This window comes from Polypterus senegalus, chromosome 14, assembly GCF_016835505.1.
Source record: "Polypterus senegalus isolate Bchr_013 chromosome 14, ASM1683550v1, whole genome shotgun sequence".
Taxonomy (NCBI): Eukaryota; Metazoa; Chordata; class Cladistia; order Polypteriformes; family Polypteridae; genus Polypterus; species Polypterus senegalus.
In genome coordinates, this window is record NC_053167.1 from 141,035,813 (window position 1) to 141,061,302 (window position 25,490).

Consider the following 25,490-nt stretch of genomic DNA (forward strand, 5'->3'; position numbering starts at 1 on the left):
CTCCTCCTGCCCACTCCTGATGCAGCCCACCATAGCAGTGTCATCAGCGAACTTTTGCACGTGGCAGGACTCCGAGTCATATTGGAAGTCTAATGTATATAGATTGAACAGGACCGGAGAAAGTACAGTCCTCGGCGCCCCTGTATTGCTGAACACAATGTCAGACCTGCAGTTCCCAAGACGCACATACTGAGGTCTGTCTGTAAGATAGTCCACGATCCATGGCACCAGGTGTGAGTCTACTCCCATCTCAGTCAGCTTGTCTCAAAGGGGCAGAGGTTGGATGGTGTTGAAGGCGCTAGAGAAGTCCAAAAACATAATTCTTACAGCACCACTGCCTCTGTCCAAGTGGGAGAGGGATCGGTGTAACATATAGATGATGGCATTCTCCGCTCCCACCTTCTCCTGGTATGCGAACTGCAGAGGGTCGAGGGCGTGACGGACCTGTGGCCTCAGGTGGTGAAGCAGCAGCCACTCCATGGTCTTCATCAGATGTGACGTCAGAGCAACAGGCCGGAAGTCATTCAGCTCACTAGGACGTGATACCTTTGGGACTGGGGTGATACAAGATGTTTTCCAAAGCCTCGGGACTCTCCCCTGTTCCAGGCTCAGGTTGAAGACGCGCTTGCCTCTTCCATTCTCTCTCTTACTTATTGCATGGCCATATCCGTCTCAGCCTTGATATCCACAGAGACATTGTGTCTTATGTACTGAATGACTGGGACAGGTTCAAGGTGTGGACAGGAGACAGTTGTACTACGCAGGACCACTAGAGCAGTGAAATGCTTACACTCTCAACCTATGGTTCTGCATGTGAACTGATAGCTGCCGCAGAATTGTTTCATTGTTGCTTTCAAGTGTATAGAAATGGGGAAATATTTTACACCTTTGGACAACCAGGAATGCCTGTTAAACATCTGAGATTCAAGGGTAGCGATTTGGGTAGTGGACACTTTGATATTTATGGATGTTTCAACACTGACAACGTGGACATAAAGTTATCAATGAAACCTGTTGCATCCTTACAATGGTTGACAAACACGGAATGTAACTTGAACACAAAACGTTCTCCAAATACGAACCTGATTGAAAGAAATAATGACAATCAAATCCTTGATGGCAGCAACACTCATAACAGAGACAAAACAATTACTTTGACAATCATGTTATGTTATTTTTAAAATGTCTCCTTTTCTTTTTCATAACTTCTTTAACACACTACTTCTCTGGGGTATTTTGCTAATATATATATATATATATATATATATATATATATATATATATATATCTTGTGGAGCCGACCCGGACACAGACAGGCGGACATGTTGTTTTCAAACCACCACATGTTTTATTTACAATTATTTACAATAATGTGTCACTCAGACACTAAATAAAGTCAGTGCACAAACCCCAACACAGTCCTGGCCACTCAATGCCTTTCTTTGGGCCGCCTCCACTCTCCTCTCTGCCTTGTCCTACTTCCACCCGACTCTAGCCCTGAATGAAGGGAGACGGCCCCTTTTATACTCTCCCAGATGAGCTCCAGGTGATTCCCGACACTCCTTCATTGGCCACGCCCCAGTGTGGCGGAAGTGCCAGCTGTTCTCCCGGCAGCTCTCCGGGTGCCCTTTTAATTCTTCCCCCCAGCACTTCCTGGTGTGGCGGAAGTGCTGAGGTAACAGGTCCCCAAGGCATTGGGGCACCTCCTGGCGGTGACAATGGGCCCCTACATGGTGGGGCTTCCATGCCCTCAACCCGTGGCCCCCAAAGCAACCAGGAAGGCGGCCCCCACGTGACCCAGGGTGGGCGTAGACCAGTGCTTCTCAATTATTTTCTGTCATGCCCCCCCTAGGAAGAAGAAAACATCTCGCCTGCGACTATAAATAGTATCATTTGTCTATAAAATTGTTATAAGTACACCTCTGCATAACACTGTATCCTTATTAACGTATAAGAGAATAAAAAAAGAAAGAAATATGGACCAATTTACAACAAAGAATAGCTTTATTAAATGTAACAGAAAAGATTTAAAGTGGATTCTAAATTCCAAAAAAATTTAAAAGAAAAATAAATAAGCATGTTCCCCGAGGTCAAACGCGCCCCCCTTGACGGAGCCACAGGGGGCGCGCCCCACTATTTGAGAAACACTGGCGTAGACCCACATCCGGTCCCTCATGGCGTCCCGGCCGGGTCGTTGTCCCTGGCATCCCTGACAATATATATATATATATATATATATATATATATAAAACAATCCAGTAAAACAAAAGTAGTCGTATCTACCAAACAGGATAAATTCAATAAATTACACAAAAAATTTGTTTACAGTACTTATAGACAAAGGCTCATAAAATGTCCGTAGTCCAAAGCTGCCAAAAAAATAAAACTGTATAAAGAAAAAGGTTGAATAACTGTTCCAATGGCTCTGTAGCAGCCAAAACCTCTTTTCCCAAGTGCTTCCCAAAATCTAGGAGATTTACTGGTTTAAAAAGGTTGGAAAAATACCTTTAAGACAACCTGGAGCATGGGGGAAAATGAACCTTTGTAATATGCAGAATAGAGACACCTATCCTTACCACCCACCCCTTACTAATGGTACTGAGGCCTTTTAAGTATTTCCTACTCAGTGGCTTAAAGGCAATGGGCTTCTACCATTCAGATACAGGTGAAGGAACACCGCCTTAGCCATATTTTATTCTTACTGGTATATACCATCTTACATACATCTCACACCTCCCCAGGGATTACATCTAAATTCTTAAATGATAATAAGACATACATGAACGAATGAGGTAAAACTACTACCATAACCGTACTGCGAATGCTTTCCCCCTTTCCTGTTTCGTGCTTCCCAAATGTTGAGAAATCAGCTGCTTGTTGGCTTTTAACATCATAAAGGGAGTATGCAGCCATGCACGTTTAGAATGAAAACTGCCTGTCAACTGACCACTAACATGGCTAGTCCGCTTAAAAGAGGTCTCTGCCAAGTCGGCAAGTGAAGGCATTATCTAACATAAAAAAAAAATCTGATATTTAATCTGAATGATGTGCCAACATTAAGTAGCTTAGGGGGATCTTCACTTTATGAACCTTTCAGCACTGCACCTGTCAACTCTTTACCGTACTTTATTTTGTTTAATATTGGCTGCTGCTGGTTCTTTCGGTTCCCCTCACCGACAAAAGACCCGGTCACGGTTCTACTACCATCACAATGTTCAACAATGGCAACTACAGACTCCAAAGGGTCGAAGCAAGCCGACTGTATCATGACATTTCCCTGTACTTACCCTTTACCTAAGGGTAAGTGTACTCATAAGGTTCATTACCGGCTTGGTCTACTGTCGCACCTTAAGATTATCACACACGTACATGCGCATACAGACAGAAACTCAACAGTGCCCTATGAATGACACACGCACAGCTGGTTAACCTCTAGCACTTTAATCCACATAAGTGCCTTAGGAGTAACACGGCCTGTCACTCTCTCAGCACTTCAAGAGACTTGCTTATTATCGGCACAAACAACACACGACATTTTAAAGATAATCTCAGACCTAAATATTACTTTTGGTCTCCAAGAAAATATTCAAACATACAAAGGCTCGCCACCCTGGGCTATAGACCATTCGTCAACCAAGACTGCCTTACTTGATATCCTGTTCCCTACTTTTGAGTGGGGCTCTCACCCTCAGCCTTAATAAACCTCGCAACCCGCAGGTAATGGCAAACCTCTGACTACACCTGGTGCTCAAAGAAATCTACCTTATTACTTCAATACTCAAGACATTAAGACGAAGCATAGAAAGTTAAATGCAGTGTGGTATTTATAGCAGGAATAATAATACTAGTAGAACAAAGAATAATAGAAAATAGGACTGATAGTAAAGTCCAGATATATATATAGTCTTTAGAAAAAAGCTTACGAAAAAGTAAAGCTGACAAGGATGAATGTCGCAGGTGGCTTGTGATCAAGCACTCGTATTTGTCAATTAGATGCTTTTCTGACGATCAGATAGAAATGGCTGTACGTTGGTGGCGCCCTTTTCTGTTGTCGCTCTGTTCTCTTTTCCTGACATCTTCATCCCTTCTTCCTCCTGACGTCGCTCTTCAGATGAGGCATATTTATTATAAAATGTCAGGCCGGGGATTTCACAACACTTTGTTGCATACACCTGATTAGCTGGCTGTCAATATGATGGATGAATTTTACTCAGATTCTTTAGTCTTGAGCATGTCCATTTTTCCCAAACAAAAAAATTTTTGATGTTGCTTAGCACCTACTGGCATGTCTTCCTTTCCCAGGCTGTCAACCAATTTAGCAACTTGTCCCAGATGCCCAGGTTATAAACTTATTGATAGCCTTAGGCGCCAGCATGTCTTCCTTTTTTTGTTGGAACAGCTGTTTTAAAAGTGAGGCACAATCAGGAAGAGGATATGCTTTGATGTGTCCTCTATTAGGTTCATCTGTTTTTTTGTCTTGAAGAAAATATAATGAAAATATAGACCAAAATTTACAGATTTTGTACCCCACAACACCGCGGTATCTTATGATGCCATGAAACCCACCTGAGGAATCTCAAATACGTGATGCCAAATGTCCCAAACATGATGGTGCCCTGAAATGGGGGGAACGTGTAGAAAAAGATGGCATGACAGCAATGTATGCAAATCCCCTTAAATGAAAATCTGCAATGTGTGCTTTAATCATGTCTGAATTATTTGATTTGTAATTTTAAGCCATAGAGCAGAGGGTAAACCAAGAAAAAGGTGTATTTGTCCCAAACAGCATGAAGGGCATATTTGTAGCATTACAAACGTTAAAAAAAAAGCTCACTTCTGTAACAAACACAACAGTATAAGCTCAGTGTTCATGTATTAAATTGTTGAATCAACATACAATAGTTGTAGAGCAGATGTAACATTTGCTTTGTGCCCACCTGTAAACTTTCATCCAGAATCTGCTGGTGCAGACCAGCTGTGCCACATGGTGCTTAAGCTCTGCAAATGGAAAACAAATACCTAATAATGTAAAAGTCTTCCAGCACACATCCCTACCTGACTTTAATTGTCACGATTATGAAGCAATCCAATTAGAATTAAATAAAAATCATTTACATGAAAAATGAGTCCTAGCTGGTTGATGTGGGTGGTGCACGATCAGAGCAGGTGTCCAAACGGTCACTTGACATGACGTCTGAGCGTGTTGACAAAAGAAAAAGTCCACATGGACAGACATTCAAAATGAAAGCACAATGGTGCGGAAAAACCTTGTAGGAAAAAACTGCTGGGTTTCCACTGTAGTGATGCTCTGCCAGTTGTGTGTTCAGTAAGTGACCTGCATGTCCAGTTGTGTTGAGGTCAGTTGACTGACTTGGTCATTGAAGAATGTTCCACTTCTTTGCCTTGAAAAGCACTTGGTTTGCTGTCAAAACACTGTATGTTTTGGCTCATCTGTACTGTGAAGGTCATCCTGTCAGTTTTGCAGCATTTGTTTGACTCTGCGCACACAGTATGGCGCTCTGGACACGTCAGAGTTCATCCTGCTACTTCTATTAGCAGTCACATCATCAATAAACACCAGTGAGTGACTTCCATTGGCAGCCATACATGACCAGGCCATAACACTCCACCTCCGCCATGTTTTACAGATGATGTGGTATTCATCAGATCATGAGTCGTATCTTCTCTTCTCCATACTCTTCTCTTTCCATCATTCTGGTGCCTATTGATCTTAGTTTCATTTGTCCAAGGAAAACTGTTCAAGAACTGGACAGACTTTTAAAAAATGTTTTATGTCAAAGTCTAATCTGCCCTTCCTATGCTTGAGACTTACCAGTGGTCTGCACCTTGTGGTAAACCTTCTGTCTTTACTTTCATGAAGTCTTCTCTTAATCATAGAATTTGGCAATGATAGGCCCACCTCCCAGATAGTGGTCTTGGTTTGGTTAAATGTCGTGAAGGGGTTCTTCTTCATCAAGGACAGAATTCTGCAATCAACCAGCACAGTCGTCTTCTGTGGTTGTCCAGGCCGTCTGGTGTTGCTGAGCTCACCACTGTGTTCCTTCTCTTTAAGAATCTACCAGATGGTTGATTTGACCACTCCTGCTGTTTCTGCTATCTCTCAGATGGGTCTGTTACTTCAGCCTAATGATGGCCTTTTTTTACTTGCATGGACAGCTATTTGGACCTCACATTGAGAGTTCACAACGACAGCTGACAAATGCAAATTCCACACTTGGAATCAACTTCAGACCGTCTACCTGCTTAATGGTTTATGAAATAATAAGGGGCCTGCTCCCACATGGTTAGGGTTACCAGACATCCGTCAAAAGGAGGTCCTTCTTTTTGGCGTTGTGTCCTCCGTGCGGCAGGCATTGCCTGAAAAGGTAAAAATGTCTGGCTTTCATCAATTACTGACTTGACCGTGTTATTGGCTGAAATTGCACGCTCTCATCTCTGTGTTTTACATAAATCATCTATGTTTTATCAAAAACAAAACACAGCTACTTGGCTACACTAAAGAATGATTCTAAAATTAAAAATAAAACTGGTATGTCACATAATATGAAACAGTGACACCCAGCCTTTAAAGAACCTTTTGCTGCTTTGGCTAATCAGGATTGGGTTGGCATGACAAGGAAACAGGTGATTTTAGACTGCTTTTTTCCTTTCCCATTGTTATTGTTTTCTGCAGGGCTGTGGAGTCGGAGTCGAGGAGTCGAAGTCGGAGACAATTTTGGGTACCTGGAGTCGGAGTCGGCAAAAAGTTAACCGACTCCTACTCTTACTAAATTTAAATGGGAATTAAAAAAGTAAGTTGAAATGTCCCAATTCACAAACAGTCATAATGAACTACTTCTCTGCTCTAAGAATAAAGTCCAATGCATGCAGTGCATAATGTTACCACAAAACGAACATGTCAAGTAACCATGAAGCATGCTTTTCATTGACTGTATGCTTCACTATATGGGATGTAATGCACAGGTAAGGTGCGGCACCACTTTCAATTGTGTCGTGTTCCACTGTTACAGGGAACTGTGAACCTGGCCTAAAGCTCCCCATACATTTACAGATGCACTGCCGATTTTTCGGCCGTTCAACGAGTCATCACGCGTCAAACGCCTGAAAAATCATCTGGTGTATTCTCAGCTCAGCGAGAACACAGATCTCCCTACCTGTCTCCAGCAGAGGCTCGTTCTGCTGATCAGCTGGCCGGTGAGTGACACAATGCGCTAAACTTCCAGCTGGCTGACAGAGGAGACAGCCACTGCAGCAGACCGAGGCATCACATTACTTTGGATGGGGGCGGTGGTCGAGATTTTCGGCAAGCTGGATCTGCCCGTCCATGTGGACACCCGCAATCTGCGGCAGCCAATCAATTGTGTTTGTCTTTAATCTGGCATTATAGTAGAGTGTTGGCTTCCTAGCCAGTAGTTCTGTGGTGAAATGACATGTATGTTGCCTTCCTTTCCTTCAATGGATGTAGAAAATACATTAGCATAGTATATACATACAGAGGAGTCGGAAGATTTAGAAACTGAGGAGTCGGAGTCGGAGCATTTATCTACTGACTCCACAGCCCTGGTTTTCTGTTGTATTAAACTGTCCTTCCCCACTCCTATGTTCTAACCTTAACCTTAACCTCACTGTCTGTAGTTCTTTTCCTTCACTAACCCTTAACATATCACTCTTGTTTGGGGCCTTTCACCTTCTTATCCTAATGTTATTTCTCAGCCCTAAGGTTAAATCAGTGAAGGGGACCCTAAAACTTAAAAATGAATTAGTTTTTTTAAACCCCTTTTCCTATTTTTTTCAAAAGTACCTGGTTTTAGAATATATTTATATATTTTGGAGTCCCTTTTTAGTGTATTTTAAACTCCTTATATAGGTTTATTGAAATACACTCACCTAAAGGATTATTAGAAACACCTGTTCAATTTCTCATTAATGCAATTATCTAATCAACCAATCACATGGCAGTTGCTTCAATGCATTTAGGGGTGTGGTCCTGGTCAAGACAATCTCCTGAACTCCAAACTGAATGTCAGAATGGCAAAGAAAGGTGATTTAAGCAATTCTGAGCGTGGCATGGTTGTTGGTGCCAGACGGGCCGGTCTGAGTATTTCACAATCTGCTCAGTTACTGGGATTTTCACGCACAACCATTTCTAGGGTTTACAAAGAATGGTGTGAAAAGGGAAAAACATCCAGTATGCGGCAGTCCTGTGGGCGAAAATGCCTTGTTGATGCTAGAGGTCAGAGGAGAATGAATGGGCCGACTGATTCAAGCTGATAGAAGAGCAACTTTGACTGAAATGACCACTCATTACAACCGAGGTATGCAGCAAAGCATTTGTGAAGCCACAACACGCACAACCTTGAGGCGGATGGGCTAAAACAGCAGAAGACCCCACCGGGTACCACTCATCTCCACTACAAATAGGAAAAAGAGGCTACAATTTGCACAAGCTCACCAAAATTGGACAGTTGAAGACTGGAAAAATGTTGCCTGGTCTGATGAGTCTCGATTTCTGTTGAGACATTCAAATGGTAGAGTCAGAATTTGGCGTAAACAGAATGAGAACTTGGATCCATCATGCCTTGTTACCACTGTGCAGGCTGGTGGTGGTGGTGTAATGGTGTGGGGGATGTTTTCTTGGCACACTTTAGGCCCCTTAGTGCCAATTGGGCATCGTTTAAATGCCACGGGCTACTTGAGCCACATAGCTGTGGTAGCTCACGTTGTGCCCTGAGATAATCTGACCTAACAGAAGCATGTAGATTGAGAAGAGCAGCAGACCCAGGATAGAGCCTTGTGGACCACCATATAAGTAGATAAGTTTAAATATCTAGGATCAGTGGTAACCCAAGATAGACAATTGGATGCAGAGATTACTCACAGAGTGCCGTGTCAATGGAACAATTGGAAGAAGCTATCAGTATTGCGTGATTGAAGAATAATGTTAAGAACGTTAACTAAACAGTTACAATATTGTGTTGAGCAGATATCTCAGTAGATTTTCATATGTCCATCTGTCATCTGTACTCCCATTTGTAAATTCTTCTGTCCATCTTCATAATCATCTGCTTGTATTTGGCTTCAACGCATCAGTTACAGGATTAAATGTAAGAACTTCTCCATTCAGTCTTGAACTTGTTTGAGCTTTAGCGCTCTTGGAGATATCTTTGGCGTTTTTGGATACCAGGCACTCAAGGCACTTGATTAATCTAGCCATCCAGGTTAAAGGTCAGGTTTTTAAGAAAGTGGTAAGGCCAGCAATGATGTATGGAGCTGAGACGTGGGCAGTAAGGAGAGCGCAGGAGAAGAAGTGGGATCTGTTAGAAAAATGGGAGAGAAAATCTGGGGAAGGAGATGGAAGTGGTATGGATATGTGATGAGGAGAGACAAGGAATTTGTGAACAAAAGACTGATGGAGATGGGAGTCCAGGGGTGAGGGATGCCAAAGAGGAGGTGGTTGGATAAAGTAAAAGAATATCTGAAGGAAAAGAGTCTGACTGGTGAGGAGGTGCAGGACTGAGCTGTGTGGAGAAGGTTGATCAAGCACATTGAGCCCCCATAGAAGTGGGTAAAGATGAAGAAGAAGAAAAAGTATTGTTTTACAAAGACCCTTTCAGTGCAAATAATAATCCAACACAAATCACACAGCTTTTTCTTCTTCTTATATTATTATTATAATTCCCCAAGTTCTGAATTCTTTTAGTGAAATACTCACAAGCTAGATGATTTTATAATTACGTCAGCCATTTTGATTTTTCATTACTGTTTTACTAACATTCTTCTTTTTTATTAGCTTGCAGAGAAGTATGGCGATGTCTTCAGCCTGCGTCTTGGACGAAAGAAAACCGTTTTCATCAACAGCTTTAAGATGGTCAAGGAGGCTCTGGTCACTCATCCATATGCCATAATCAACCGACCAGTGCTTCCGATGTACAAAGTCATTTATACAACAACAGGCATGTAAATTCATCCACATATTTCAAAGAATAAGCAGATGGTGCATAAAAGACTATGTTGCTTGTTATACTTGGTAATTGTTTATCACAGGTACTTACAAATTTTTACTTGTTGTTATATTTTCTTGTAAATTTCCTTTTTAAATATATGAGTGTACAGTGTAAAACTGAAGGAAGTGGAAGTTAAAGATGGACGTTAGCGTCAGTAGGCTTTGCACCCTCAGAACTAAGTGACCCAATCTATTCTATAACATCCATCCGTCTGTTATCCAACCCGCTATATCCTAACAAAAAGGTCACGGGGGTCTGCTGGAGTCAATCCCAGCCACCACAGGGCGCAAGGCAGGAAACAAACCCTGGGCACGGCGCCAGCCCACTGCAGGGCACACACACCAAACACACACTAGGGACAATTTAGAATCTCCAATGCACTTAACCTTCATGTCTGGACTGTGGGAGCATGCAAACTCCATGCAGGGAGGACCTGGGAAGTGAACCCAGGTCTCCTAACTGCGAGGCAGCAGCGCTACCCACCACACCACCGTGCTGCCATTCAATAACATTTCAGTACTTATTTGCCGCTCTGATGCTGATCTTTCTGATCATAAAATAGGTCTCTACGATAGCAATTGATGAGAAGAATTCCTAATTTATTGCAGAATTACGGTATTTGAGGGTTCCTCTAGAGCAGGGGTTCCCAACTCCGGTCCTCGAGTGCCACAGTGGCTGCAGGTTTTCATTCTAACCCTTTTCTTAATTGGTGTCCCATTTTGGTTCTAATTAACATCCTTTGGAATTCATTTTAATTGACTTGCTGTTGAAGACTCAGACCCTTTAGTTGTTTCTTTTTCCTTAATTAGCAGCCAAACAATCACGAGATACAAAATAAGCCAAAACATGACCAGCAAACTGTGTCCATCATACAATATCGGAGAATAAAGAAAGATGAAAGTCTCAGGAATGCTCCTCTGCTCATGTCTCCAAATCATTTTAACTGTGCTCTTAGAAAAGAGAAACTCAACAATTTCAGAAATGTCTGCTATTGCACAATGAGAGCAGCAACAAGCCATGGATTTAAAGAGCTGCTTTAATTAATAAGACTCAACACCTAATTAAGCAACTGGTTGGAGTGAAATCGGCTGGAGTTTGAGGCCCTGACTTAGTTGGTGTTCTGTTGGCTCGCTCACTTCACATTTCATTTCTGTTTGGGTGCCAATTAAGGAAAGAAATGAAGCAATTCAGAAGAAGAAATCTTAAAAAAACAAGTCAAATAAAATGAAGGGAAAAGGAGTTAATTAGAAGCAAAAACATGTCACTAAATAAGAAAAGGGTTGGAATGTAAACATGCAGCCACTGCGGCCCTGCAGGACTGGAGTTTGAGACCACTGCTCTAGAGTACCTCTTTCTCTTGCACAATTTGCCTTAAAAACTAATCACACATCGTCATCTCTTAACAGGCTTACGTTTCGAGTTTGGTATTTTTCTGCATAGTCGTTTCAGCTCAAGACCGTCCACAAGAAACTGTGACACGCAGACACACACCCATCATCAAGATATCGATGTTTTCGGTATCAGGAGACCCTAAAACATTGAGATCCGTCGAAAACCGGAGATTGAAATTCATGACGAATCTGAAGCTTTCACCCCCCATAGACGATAGCTTATGAGGAGGGAGGGTGCAACGCAAAGAAATCTCATTTCAACGGGAACACAATGCAGACAATTCCTGATATCTGCTAGCAGGTCAGACTCCTAGTCGTTTGGGTTTGTATAGGAAAGTATAAGTTAAGATATGAATAATTGTACAAGAGTGCGGCCTGGTGGATGTTTAGTGACATTTCTTATCTGCTATATATATATACAGTGTAAGCTGTTTATACGTGGTGAGAACTGTAATGTAGGAATGTGCAAAATAACGTAATGACAAAAATAAACGTACAGTACACAATCTATAGGGGGTCATGGTGCTTAAATATTTGTAAGTCTGTCAAAACACTTTATGCTGCTATTTGAGGACATTTTTTTAGCAGCAATCCAGCAAGCCTTTTTCTGACCAGTCCTCAGTAGTCTTATGATTGGTGGCACTTATTGATGATCGACTGTAAAAATTTATAACAATCTGGGCAAGAACAGGCCAATCAGTCCAACAAAGTTCGCCAGTCTTATTCACTTAATTCTTCTAAAATAACATCAAGATGAGTTTTTGGAAACCCCCAAACCCCTCCTGTCTACCACACGACTTGGTCACTTATTCCAAGTGTCTGTAGTTCTCTGTGTGAAGAAAAACTTCCTCTAAGTTTACACTTAATAAGTTTCAAACTGTGTCCCTGTATTCTTGATGAACTCATTTTAAAATCACCGTCTCGATCCACTGGAGTAATTCCCTTCGTAATTTTAAACACTTCAATTATTTCTCCTTTTAATCTTCTTTTGCTTAAATTGTAAAGGCTCAGCTCTTTTAATCTTTCCTCATAACTCATCCCCTGTAGCCCTGGAGTCAGCCTAGTCGCTCTTCTCAGGACCTTTTCTGGTGCTGTTATGTCCTTTTTGTAGCCTGGAGACCCAAACTGCACAAAGGACTCCAGATGAGGCCTCACCAGTGAGTTATAAAGCTGAGCAGAACCTCCTGTGACTTGTACTCCACACATCAAGGTGCTATATAACCTGACATTCTGTTAGCCTTCTTAATGGCTTCTGAACACGGTCTGACAGTTGATAGTGTTGAGTCCGCTATGACTCCTAAATCCTTCTCGTAAGGTATCCATCCATCCATCCATTCTCTTCCGCTTATCCGAGGTCGGGTCGCGGGGGCAGCAGCTTAAGCAGAGAGGCCCAGACTTCCCTCTCCCGCCACTTCTTCCAGCTCTTCCGGAGAATCCCATGCTCCCAGGCCAGCCGGGAGACATAGTCCCTCCAGCATGTCCTGGGTCTTCCCCGGGGCCTCCTCCCGGTTGGACGTGCCCGGAACACCTCACCAGGGAGGCGTCCAGGAGGCATCCTGATCAGATGCCCGAGCCACCTCATCTGACTCCTCTCGATGCGGAGGAGCAGCGGCTCTACTCTGAGCCCCTCCCGGATGACTGAGCTTCTCACCCTATCTTTAAGGGAAAGCCCGGACACCCTGCGGAGGAAACTCATTTCAGCCGCTTGTATTCGCGATCTCGTTCTTTCGGTCACTACCCATAGCTCATGACCAGAGGTGAGGGTAGGAGAGTAGATCGACTGGTAAATTGAGAGCTTTGCCTTACGGCTCAGCTCCTTTTTCACTACGACAGACCGATGCAGAGCCCGCATCACTGCTGACGCCTCACCGATCCGCCTGTCGATCTCACGCTTCATTCTTCCCTCACTCGTGAACAAGACCCCGAGATACTTGAACTCCTCCACTTGTGGCAGGATCTCTCCCCCAACCCTGAGAGGGCACTCCACCCTTTTCCAGCTGAGGACCATGCTCTCGGATTTGGAGGTGCTGATTCTCATCCCAGCTGCTTCACACTCAGCTGCGAACCGATCCAGAGAGAGCTGAAGATCACGGCCTGATGAAGCAAACAGGACAACATCATCTGCAAAAAGCAGTGACCCAATCCTGAGACCACCAAACCGGACCCCTTCAACACCCTGGCTGCGCCTAGAAATTCTGTCCATAAAAGTTATGAGCAGAATCGGTGAAAAAGGGCAGCCCTGGCGGAGTCCAACTCTCACTGGAAACGGGCTCGACTTACTGCCGGCAATGCGGACCAAGCTCTGACACTGGTTGTACAGTAAGACCGTAAGGTAGACTTTTGATTTTCAGACCTCACATTGTATATGCAAACCTAACATTTTTACTTCCTACATGTAATACTTTACATTTAGTTACATTAAATTTCATTGTTCACAAATCTGCCCAAGCTTGTATGCTATCCAAGTTCATCTGTGATGATTCAACAGATTCTCAATTATCTGTCAGTCCACCTATCTTGATATCATCAGCAAACTTTATATTCCTATCCAAGCCATTTATACATGTTAAAAACAGCAGCAGCCCCAACACTGACCCCTACTGGACACCACTCTTAACATCACCCAATTCTGATAAGGTTCCTTACACCATAATATGCACCACTTGTGCATTTGACTTATTCACAAGTGATGTAGTGGTCCGGTGCTCCTACCAAGTCTTACTTGTGCTTTTACCTTCACAGGTATAGGACTTGACAATGACTATAAATGGAAGATGCACAAGAAATTCACATTAAGCACTCTAAGAAACTTTGGAGTAGGAAGAAGAAGTTTGGAGTTCATCATTCTTGAGGAGTTGAAGGTTTTAAGTGAAGCTCTTAAGGAGAAGCAGGGTGAGCACCTCTTAAAAAATTAAGAATTTTAATGCTGTTGAGTCATATTTAAAAGTGTTTTTTTTGCTTCGGTAGATCATTGGATGGAACAAAGTGTTGTTATGTTTCCTGGTGATAAGGGGGCGTTCAATTCTATTTATTCCACGTTCATTGAGAGTTAAAAAGTAATCATAGACAGAGGCATAAAACTGTGTCTACTTAAAGTAAAAAATATTGTAGCCTGTATATCCACGATTTCCACATTCGGTCCCAGGGGACCCTGTTGAAGCAGGCTGACATGGCATGGGTGCCCTCAGCCCCCAAGAAGGCACTGTGTGACTTCAGAAGAAACAGTAAAATTACACTATATTGTACGCCGTGCCTACCGACTCTATTTTACTGCACAGGCCCTGTGCTCACTTGGTTTAGTTCTTATTTATCAAATCAATTCCAATATGTACAGAAATGTGCAGACAGGACTCCATCATTATTCACAGAAGTTCAATATGGTGTCCCGCAAGGCTCAGTACTGGGACCTTTACTGTTTTCACTTTACATGCTTCCACTGGGATCTCTCATTAGGGAACATAATGTTAATTTTCACTTGTATGCAGATGATATACATTTCATTTAGATCAAATAAAGTTTCTCCGATGTTGACTTTAATTAGTTGTGTTAGTGAATTAAAGGAGTGGATGGATGAGAACTACTTGTCTTTAAACACCGATAAAACAGAGATGTTAATTATTGGAGGGAATGACGCTGATCACAACAATATTCTGTCATCATTTAACTCAGTTGGAATCCCCATTAATTTTACTGAATCAGCCCGCAATCTAGAAGTTATCTTTGACTCTAACGTGTCATGTAAAGCGCACATTACAAAGTTGTCCAAATCATGTTTATTCCATCTTAAAAATATTGGGAAGTTAAGGCGCTTTCTAAATAAACAGGATTGTGAGTATTTCTAGTAGGATTGACTACTGCAATGCGGTGTTCACTAGATGTTCAAACTGTTCTTTATACAGCCTCCAGTTAATCCAAAATGCGGCTGCAAGAATTATTACAAGAACAAGAAAATACGAACACATACAGTGGTGTGAAAAACTATTTGCCCCCTTCCTGATTTCTTATTCTTTTGCATGTTTGTCACACAAAATGTTTCTGATCATCAAACACATTTAACCATTAGTCAAATATAACACAAGTAAACACAAAATGCAGTTTTTAAATGATGGTTTTGATTATTTAGGGAGAAAAAAAACCTACAAAGTAATTGCCCCCTGAACCTAATGACTGGTTGGGCCACCCTTAGCAGCAATAACTTCAATCAAGCGTTTGCGATAACTTGCAATGAGTCTTTTAAGGCGCTCTGGAGGAATTTTGGCCCACTCATCTTTGCAGAATTGTTGTAATTCAGCTTTATTTGAGGGTTTTCTAGCATGAAGCGCCTTTTTAAGGTCATGCCATAGCATCTCAATTGGATTCAGGTCAGGACTTTGACTAGGCCACTCCAAAGTCTTCATTTTGTTTTTCTTCAGCCATTCAGAGGTGGATTTGCTGGTGTGTTTTGGGTCATTGTCCTGTTGCAGCACCCAAGATCGCTTCAGCTTGAGTTGACGAACAGATGGCGGACATTCTCCTTCAGGATTTTTTGCTAGACAGTAGAATTCATGGTTCCATCTATCACAGCAAGCCTTCCAGGTCCTGAAGCAGCAAAACAACCCCAGACCATCACACTACCACCACCATATTTTACTGTTGGTATGATGTTCTTTTTCTGAAATGCTGTGTTCCTTTTATGCCAGATGTATCGGGACATTTGTCTTCCAAAAAGTTCAACTTTTGTCTCATCAGTCCACAAGGTATTTTCCCAAAAGTCTTGGCAATCATTGAGATGTTTCTTAGCAAAATTGAGACGAGCCCTAATGTTCTTTTTTCTTAACAGTGGTTTGCGTCTTGGAAATCTGCCATGCAGGCCGTTTTTGCCCAGTCTCTTTCTTATGGTGGAGTCGTGAACACTGACCTTAATTGAGGCAAGTGAGGCCTGCAGTTCTTTAGACGTTGTCCTGGGGTCTTTTGTGACCTCTCGGATGAGTCGCTCTGCGCTTGAGGTAATTTTGGTCGGCCGCCACTCCTGGGAAGGTTCACCACTGTTCCATGTTTTTGCCATTTGTGGATAATGGCTCTCACTGTGGTTCGCTGGAGTCCCAAAGCTTTAGAAATGGCTTTATAACCTTTACCAGACTGATAGATCTCAATTACTTCTCTTCTCATTTGTTCCTGAATTTCTTTGGATCTTGGCATGATGTCTAGCTTTTGAGGTGCTTTTGGTCTACTTCTCTGTGTCAGGCAGCTCCTATTGAAGTGATTTCTTGATTGAAACAGGTGTGGCAGTAATCAGGCCTGGGGGTGGCTACGGAAATTGAACTCAGCTGTGATACACCACAGTTAGGTTATTTTTGAACAAGGGGGCAATTACTTTTTCACACAGGGCCGTGTAGGTTTGGATTTTTTTTTCTCCCTAAATAATAAAAACCGTCATTTAAAAACTGCATTTTGTGTTTACTTGTGTTATATTTGACTAATGGTTAAATGTGTTTGATGATCAGAAACATTTTGTGTGACAAACATGCAAAAGAATAAGAAATCAGGAAGGGGGCAAATAGTTTTTCACACCACTGTAACTCCAGTTATGAAATCCTTACACTGGCTCCCGGTTAAGTTTTAAGCTTTAAACCTGTGGCCCCGATGTAATCCAGGGGGTTTGCACTCTAGTGTTCCGAGGGAGTTATTGCCCTGGATATGTCCTCTACCTTGGTCCTCCCGTCAAAGGGGCATCCCAGCCGGGCAATGGGTCCCATCCATCCGCCACAATAGATAGATGGATGGATGGACACCTCAATCATATCATCTTGGACATCTTTGTATATTTATTGCTTATTTACATTTGTCTATTATTTTACTTGTATGATACTTCCAAGTCAATTTACTATCCATATATAATCCTAAAAATTTAACTACTGATTCCCTTTTCAACTTTTGACCATATATTCATAAATTTAGTTTTGGTCTTTTCACTCTCTTGCTGAAGCAAATCACTTACGATTTTGCCAGGGAACGGTTAAACCCCCATTTATGTGGCCCATTCTTTAACTTTACTTATCTTTAATTGTATTTTGTTAGCAATGTATACAAACTCCTACTCATAATCCATAGAGCCCCATCATCAGCATACAATGATTTACACACTTCTGTTCCTGTGTAAGAAAATATATTATTTATCATAGTTTTAAACAATAGTGGGCTAAGCACACTGCCTTGTGGAGTACCATTTTCTACCTTATATATGTTTGAATATCTGGATCTCACCCTAACCTGTATGCTCCTACCAAATAAAAAAAACTCTTTATAAAATTATATATTCTACCCCTAATTCCAAAATTATGCAATTTTAACAAAAGCCCTTCTTTCCATAACATAGCAGAAGCTTTTTCTTTGTCAAAAAAACAAAAAACTGCCAAGTCAAGCCAACTTCATTTATAAAGCACCTATATAAAAACAGAAAAGTGTTTTCCAAACTGCAGTACAGTAAATAACAGTATTAAAAGAAAGACAATAAATAACATATAGCATAACAGAAACAAAATTCCATAATTACAGTCAACATGCATAAAGGACAGTGGCAATCCAATACATAAAATACAAAGCAGCAACCATTTTAATCTGAATTAAAAGCCAGGGAGAAAATATATGTTTCTAATCTGGATTTAAAAATGTTCAGTTTTGGATCACATGTAATCTAATCTGCAGCGGCAGGTTGTCCCAGAGCCGAGGAGCAGCCACCACAAACACACGATCGCCCCTGTGCTTCAGCCTTGTCCGAGGTACCACTAGTAGCAACTGGTCAGACGATCTTAAAGACACAGACGAGGCATATGGTTTAAGAAGATTGGTAAGATATGTCGGTGTTAAACCATTTAGACTTACAAACAAGCAATAAAGACTTAAAATCGATTCTAAAACTAACAGGTAGTAAATGAAGTGAGGCCGATACCAGAGTAATATGTACTGACTTCCGAGTTTTTGTCAGAAGCCTAGCAGCTGCATTTTGAATGAGCTATTAATGACAGAGAAGGGACAGCCTGAGCCCTGTGTACTGAGAATGACAGTAACCAGGAGAGATAGATAGATAGATGCTTTATTAATCCCAAGGGGAAATTCACACCAAGGGGAAATGCAAGGAAATAAAAGCAGGTATGACCTCCTCAAAGTCAGAAAAACAAAGAAAAGGCTTTACCTCTGCCAACAGTCCCAACTGAAAAAGAACAGTTTTTATCAACTTTTTATCCTGTTTAAGACTGCTGTTAAAAATGACACCCCAATTCCTAGCTGATGATGTCCAGAACTGTTCCAGTGGACCACGACTACTAGCGGTCATAGCAGAAACTGCAATTACAAATTCTTTATTGTCCTGTACTTTTCTAATTTCATCTTCAGGTTTCAATACAGAATCCATTGTTATTCTACCCTTCCTAAAACCACTTTGGTAATTGGCTATTATTCCCTTTTTCTCCAAGATATAAATTAATCAATCATTAACCAAGCGCTACATTATCTTATTCATATTAATTTTATTATTTATTTATTTATCAAACAGACCTGTATAAGTGAGGTGTATGTACAGTATAATAAAACATTAGATTGCACCCAGGACTCGTGTTTGTATTGTTGCGTCTAGGGATTTGGGTGCTGCAACGCCCCCTTCTGGTCACAGCTCCTTCTGGCCTGCACATAACCCTCATTCAATACAGTTGTCTTATTGGTCATTTATCCATTTCTCAGGGCAGCCTTTTGATCCACATTTGCTGACAAGCACCGCCATCTCCAACGTCATCTGTTCCATGCTTCTTGGTCGGAGATTTGAATATAGTGACGCTCAGTTTGATGAGCTAATGCATCTGATCAACAGTGCTGTGTATCTAGAAGGGAGTGTTTGGGCTCAGGTAAATCATGCAATTTCTTTATTTTTCTCGAGGCAGACAATGAAAAGGTCTTATCATATTTTATATTTCTTGGCCTTTGAGTCTTGGAATTTCTGCAGATTTTATTTCTCTCTCCAGCTTATCTGGAGGTATTTTCTTTATTTTTTTTTCCTACTGGCCATCTGATCATTTCATCAAACTCAGCTTTATCTACGTCCTGTATGAAAATGTGTCATGGAAATAAATGTTGTTGTTCCTGAAGAGCTTGTCAATAATAACCTAAACAGACCCTGAGCATGTCTACCTTCTATAGACTACTTGCTTGCGTCTGCAGAAATGCATTAAAAATATATAGAACATTAGGACAAAGGTTTTGCTTCATCCTCATAAAACCATTGTGTACTCTGACTATCCCTATTCCATAATATAAATTAAAGGCTGGTTTCCTAAAATGAATACACCATCTTGGCCATTGATATTCTCCTTAAGTTAACGGATTAATAGAAATGTCCTTAAAATCTATTTGCTTTGAAATTCATTTCTCCTCTCTTCTCTTTTAATTTAAGGCTTACAACGCATTCCCTGGAATAATGAAATTTTTACCAGGGAAGCATAATGAACTCTTTTCAAAGTATGCGCAAGTCTTTGATTTTATAAGAAATGAAATTGAAGAACACAAGAAGGACTGGGATCCTGCAGCTCCTCGGGATTACATCGATTACTACCTGTCTGAAATGAAAAAGGTATTGTATCGACCAACTTGACGGCAATAACGACACACACACCCACTTAAGGAAACCCGAATCCGGCATTTTATTTCAAACCAACAAAATAACAACCCCATATATGGGTTAGGCCTTACCGTTGTTTAGGCCCCAGGAAGTGCCTGCTTACACTGACTGATGAGTCTCACCCTCTGTATTATCGTGCTCTTACCCTTAAATTACCTTTCCTTGCTTTCTTGTGAGACCTAGATATGTTTTCCAGGGATAATTGAACTCATCAGGTCTGTTACTGGATTAGTCTACATTTGCACCCTAAGATTAACATACACCAATACACACACACACACACACACACAGACCCCAGCCACATAAGTGCTATACGAATGACACATGTGCAGCTCATCAATGAATAGGACCAAGAGACTTACTGATGTACAATGTCTTAGATATAAAGTGGTGTGAAAAACTATTTGCCCCCTTCCTGATTTCTTATTCTTCTGCATGTTTGTCACACAAAATGTTTCTGATCATCAAACACATTTAACCATTAGTCAAATATAACACAAGTAAACACAAAATGCAGTTTTTAAATGATGGTTTTATTATTTAGGGAGAAAAAATCCAAACCTACATGGCCCTGTGTGAAAAAGTAATTGCCCCCTTGTTAAAAAATCACCTAACTGTGGTGTATCACACCTGAGTTCAATTTCCATAGCCCCCCCAGGCCTGATTACTGCCACACCTGTTTCAATCAAGAAATCACTTCAATAGGAGCTGCCTGGCACAGAGAAGTAGACCAAAAGCACCTCAAAAGCTAGACATCATGCCAAGATCCAAAGAAATTCAGGAACAAATGAGAACAGAAGTAATTGAGATCTATCAGTCTGGTAAAGGTTATAAAGCCATTTCTAAAGCTTTGGGACTCCAGCGAACCACAGTGAGAGCCATTATCCACAAATGGCAAAAACATGGAACAGTGGTGAACCTTCCCAGGAGTGGCCGGCCGACCAAAATTACTCCAAGAGCGCAGAGACGACTCATCCGAGAGGTCACAAAAAACCCCAGGACAACATCTAAAGAACTGCAGGCCTCACTTGCCTCAATTAAGGTCAGTTTTCATGACTCCACCATAAGAAAGAGACTGGGCAAAACGGCCTGCATGGCAGATTTCCAAGACGCAAACCACTGTTAAGCAAAAAGAACATTAGGGCTCGTCTCAATTTTGCTAAGAAACATCTCAATGATTGCCAAGACTTTTGGGAAAATACCTTGTGGACTGATGAGACAAAAGTTGAACTTTTTGGAAGGCAAATGTCCCGTTACATCTGGCGAAAAGGAACACAGCATTTCAGAAAAAGAACATCATACCAACAGTAAAATATGGTGGTGGTAGTGTGATGGTCTGGGGTTGTTTTGCTGCTTCAGGACCTGGAAGGCTTGCTGTGATAGATGGAACCATGAATTCTATTGTCTACCAAAAAATCCTGAAGGAGAATGTCCGGCCATCTGTTCGTCAACTCAAGCTGAAGCGATCTTGGGTGCTGCAACAGGACAATGACCCAAAACACACCAGCAAATCCACCTCTGAATGGCTGAAGAAAAACAAAATGAAGACTTTGGAGTGGCCTAGTCAAAGTCCTGACCTGAATCCAATTGAGATGCTATGGCATGACCTTAAAAAGACGGTTAATGCTAGAAAACCCTCAAATAAAGCTGAATTACAACAATTCTGCAAAGATGAGTGGGCCAAAATTCCTCCAGAGCGCCGTAAAAGACTCATTGCAAGTTATCGCAAATGCTTGATTGCAGTTATTGCTGCTAAGGGTGGCCCAACCAGTTATTAGGTTCAGGGGGCAATTACCTTTTCACACAGGGCCATGTAGGTTTGGATTTTTTATCCCTAAATAATAAAAACCATCATTTAAAAACTGCATTTTGTCTTTACTTGTGTTATATTTGACTAATTGTTAAATGTGTTGGATGATCAGAAACATTTTGTGTGACAAAGATGCAAAAGAATAAGAAATCAGGAAGGGGGCAAATAGTTTTTCACACCACTGTATCTCAGAACGAAATATTACTTTAGTCTCTAAGAATATATTTAAACATACAAAAGCTCATCATCCTTGGTTATAGGCTGTTAATCAACCAATGATATCTTACTTTACATACTGTTCCTTCTTTTTGGATGGAAGTCCCATCCTCAGCCTGATAAACACCACAGATTGGAGAGTATGGCAACCCTTTTATCTTACACCCGGGAGTATTTCTGGTGGTCCAGAAGCACTTCCAGGTTAGGTGGAAGCCTGACAGTCCCTGCAGCACCCCCTGGCATCTCCCACGAAACCCAACAGGGCTGTACTGAAGTCCAACTCCCATGAAGCCCTGTAGGAATCCAAGGCGCTGCCCTCTAGCGCTCCAGGGAGATACTGCTCTATGCCTGTTCTCTCCCCTGGTCCTTCCTTTATGAAGGCATCCTGGCCATCAGTCACAAAGGATAAATGCAAAAAAATTGAAAAAATGATGCACCTATTAAAGCAATGCAATGCCATTCCCAGCACCGATGTACATTGTTTGTCATGCTACCTCCTTGAGTGGAGTATTGAAATACAATTGCTGTCATCTGATATTTCCAGGTTGACATGGCGGTGTAGTAATTAATTCAGTTCTCTTTATTGCCAATTTAACTTACGCTAATATTGAAATATTTGATACTAGTCCCACTAGTGTAAGAATCAAAAATGCAGCAACACTTAAGTATACTGAACAGCAATGTAGTGCAGCAGAAACATCACTAAACAAATGCTGACAATTAACAACATGAGTAAATAAGCAATAGTGTCAAAGTAAAAATAGAAATACCAGATATAAACATGCAGCATGACAATACAAACAAATGGGGTTTAGAATGATCAATAATGGTAAAATGCAAAAAGCAATGTAGTTCTTGTCTAGCCCAAAATGACACAAGGAAGGCCTCAATGGCTTTTAATGTGCCTTGTTTTTTGACAGCCTCGGGCTCTGATTTCTTCAGGACTAAAAAAAAAAAACCTCACAAAATAAAGCCTTGTAGGCAAAATAAAAAGGGATGAAATCTTGGGAAAGACAATTCAGGGAAAGACCCCCTGGCAGGTACAGTGCATCCGGAAAGTATTCACAGCGCTTCATCACTTTTTCCACATTTTGTGATGTTACAGCCTTATTCCAAAATGGATTAAATTCATTTTTTTCCTCAGAATTCTACACACAACACCCCATAATGACAACGTGAAAAACGTTTACTTGAGATTTTTGCAAATTTATTAAAAATAAAAAAAAACTGAGGAAGCACATGTCCATAAGTATTCACAGCCTTTGCAATGAAGCTCCAAATTGAGGTCAGGTTCATCCTGTTTCCCCTGATCATCCTTGAGATGTTTCTGCAGCTTCATTGGAGTCCACCTGTGGTCAATTCAGTTGATTGGACCTGATTTGAAAGGGACACACCTGTCTATAGAAGGTCCCATAGTTGACAGTTCATGTCAGAACACAAACCAAGCATGAAGTCAAAGGAATTGTCTGTAGACCTCCGAGACAGGATTGTCTCGAGGCACAAATCTGGGGAAGGTTACAGAAAAATTTCTGCTGCTTTGAAGGTCCCAATGAGCACAGTGGCCTCCATCATCTGTAAGTGGAAGAAGTTTGAAACCACCAGGACTCTTCCTAGAGCTGGCCTGCCATCTAAACTGAGCGATTGGGGGAGAAGGGCCTTAGTCAGGGAGGTGACCAAGAACCCGATGATCACTCTGTCAGAGCTTCAGAGGTCCTCTGTGGAGAGAGGAGAACCTTCCAGAAGGACAACCATCTCTGCAGCAATTCACCAATCAGGCCTGTATGGTAGATTGGCCACACGGAAGCCACTCCTTAGTAAAAGGCACATGGCAGCCCGCCTGGAGTTTGTCAAAAGGCACCTGAAGGACTCTCAGACCATGAGAAACAAAATTCTCTGCTCTGATGAGACAAAGATTGAACTCTTTGGTGTGAATGCCAGGCGTCACGTTTGGAGGAAACCAGGCACTGCTCATCACCAGGCCAATACCATCCCTACAGTGACGCATGGTGGTGGCAGCATCAGGAACTGGGAGACTAGTCAGGATAAAGGGAAAGATGACTGCAGCAATGTACAGAGACATCCTGGATGAAAACCTGCTCCAGAGCGCTCTTGACCTCAGACTGGGGCGACGGTTCATCTTTCAGCAGGACAACGACCGTAAGCACACAGCCAAGATATCAAAGGAGTGGCTTCAGGACAACTCTGTGAATGTCCTTGAGTGGCCAGACTTGAATCTGATTGAACATCTCTGGAGATCTTAAAATGGCTGTGCACCGACGCTTCCCATCCAACTTGATGGAGCTTGAGAGGTGCTGCCAAGAGGAATGGGCGAAACTGGCCAAGGATAGGTGTGCCAAGCTTGTGGCATCATATTCAAGAAGACTTGAGGCTGGAATTGCTGCCAAAGGCGCATTGACAAAGTATTGAGCAAAGGCTGTGAATACTTATGGACATGTGCTTTCTCAGTTTTTTTATTTTTAATAAATTTGCAAAACCTCAAGTAAACTTTTTTCACGTTGTCATTATGGGGTGTTGTGTGTAGAATTCTGAGGAAAAAAATGAATTTAATCCATTTTGGAATAAGGCTGTAACATAACAAAATGTGGAAAAAGTGATGAAGCGCTGTGAATAATTTCCGGATGCACTGTAGATTGGGCGTTCAGTGGATATCAGAAAATGGGGAAAATACAACACACAAAACAGAACACCTTCACAGAGCTTGATGGCCAGTCTATCATGGCCTCCTCAGAAGTATAATAATATAAACGACTTTGTTCTTGCACAGCGCTCCTCACCAAGTGACCAAGCGACAACATCTCAAGATGATACCAAGCACAGAAATATCATATATAAGGATACAGATTTATTAAAATACATCAAAAACAGAATAGAAACTAATTAACATAAATGAAAGACATCAATGTCTGTCTGTCAGTCAATTGTAGAACCACCGCCAGATTCTACAAAACGAGTTGAAGACAAGCAAGATATAGTCAGAGTCCTGGAGAACTCGACCAACCAGCCACCTGCCCCCTACTGGCCATTCTACATCCAAGTCAGTGCTGTGCCAACCAATCAGATGAAAGGACCTTTCTACATGATGATTCCAGTACTCCTTTATCAGAGATGACTTTTTCCATAGGCAGGTAAATAAGCTGGCATTAGAGCAGTGGCACAAAGTGTAAGCATAAGTTTAACATGTCACTGTGCTCTGTGCAAATCTGTCTCATGTGTTACTCACATGTGGTACAGCAGACACAGTCAGATTAAGCGCACTAGAATTGCCATGCAAGCAATATGACAAAAAGACAGGCTAGGACAAATGGACACCGTTCGCAGTCAGACTGTGGGTAGCTGTAGCTGTTACTGTGTGCTATTTCTGTCTGTTAGTCAGCATGGAA

At 41.7% G+C, this 25,490-nt stretch overlaps 1 protein-coding gene across 1 annotated transcript in view; it reads left to right on the plus strand.

Moving 5' to 3' along the window:
- The window catches only part of LOC120514690 (cytochrome P450 2J2-like), a 58,677-nt gene that overhangs the window by 7,255 nt on the left and 25,932 nt on the right, over positions 1–25,490 (plus strand). The window contains exons 2-5 of the mRNA XM_039735191.1: positions 9,812–9,974; positions 14,159–14,308; positions 19,133–19,293; positions 19,839–20,015. Of these exons, the coding sequence (XP_039591125.1) occupies positions 9,812–9,974; positions 14,159–14,308; positions 19,133–19,293; positions 19,839–20,015 (651 nt within the window). The remainder of the gene's footprint in view (positions 1–9,811; positions 9,975–14,158; positions 14,309–19,132; positions 19,294–19,838; positions 20,016–25,490) is intronic.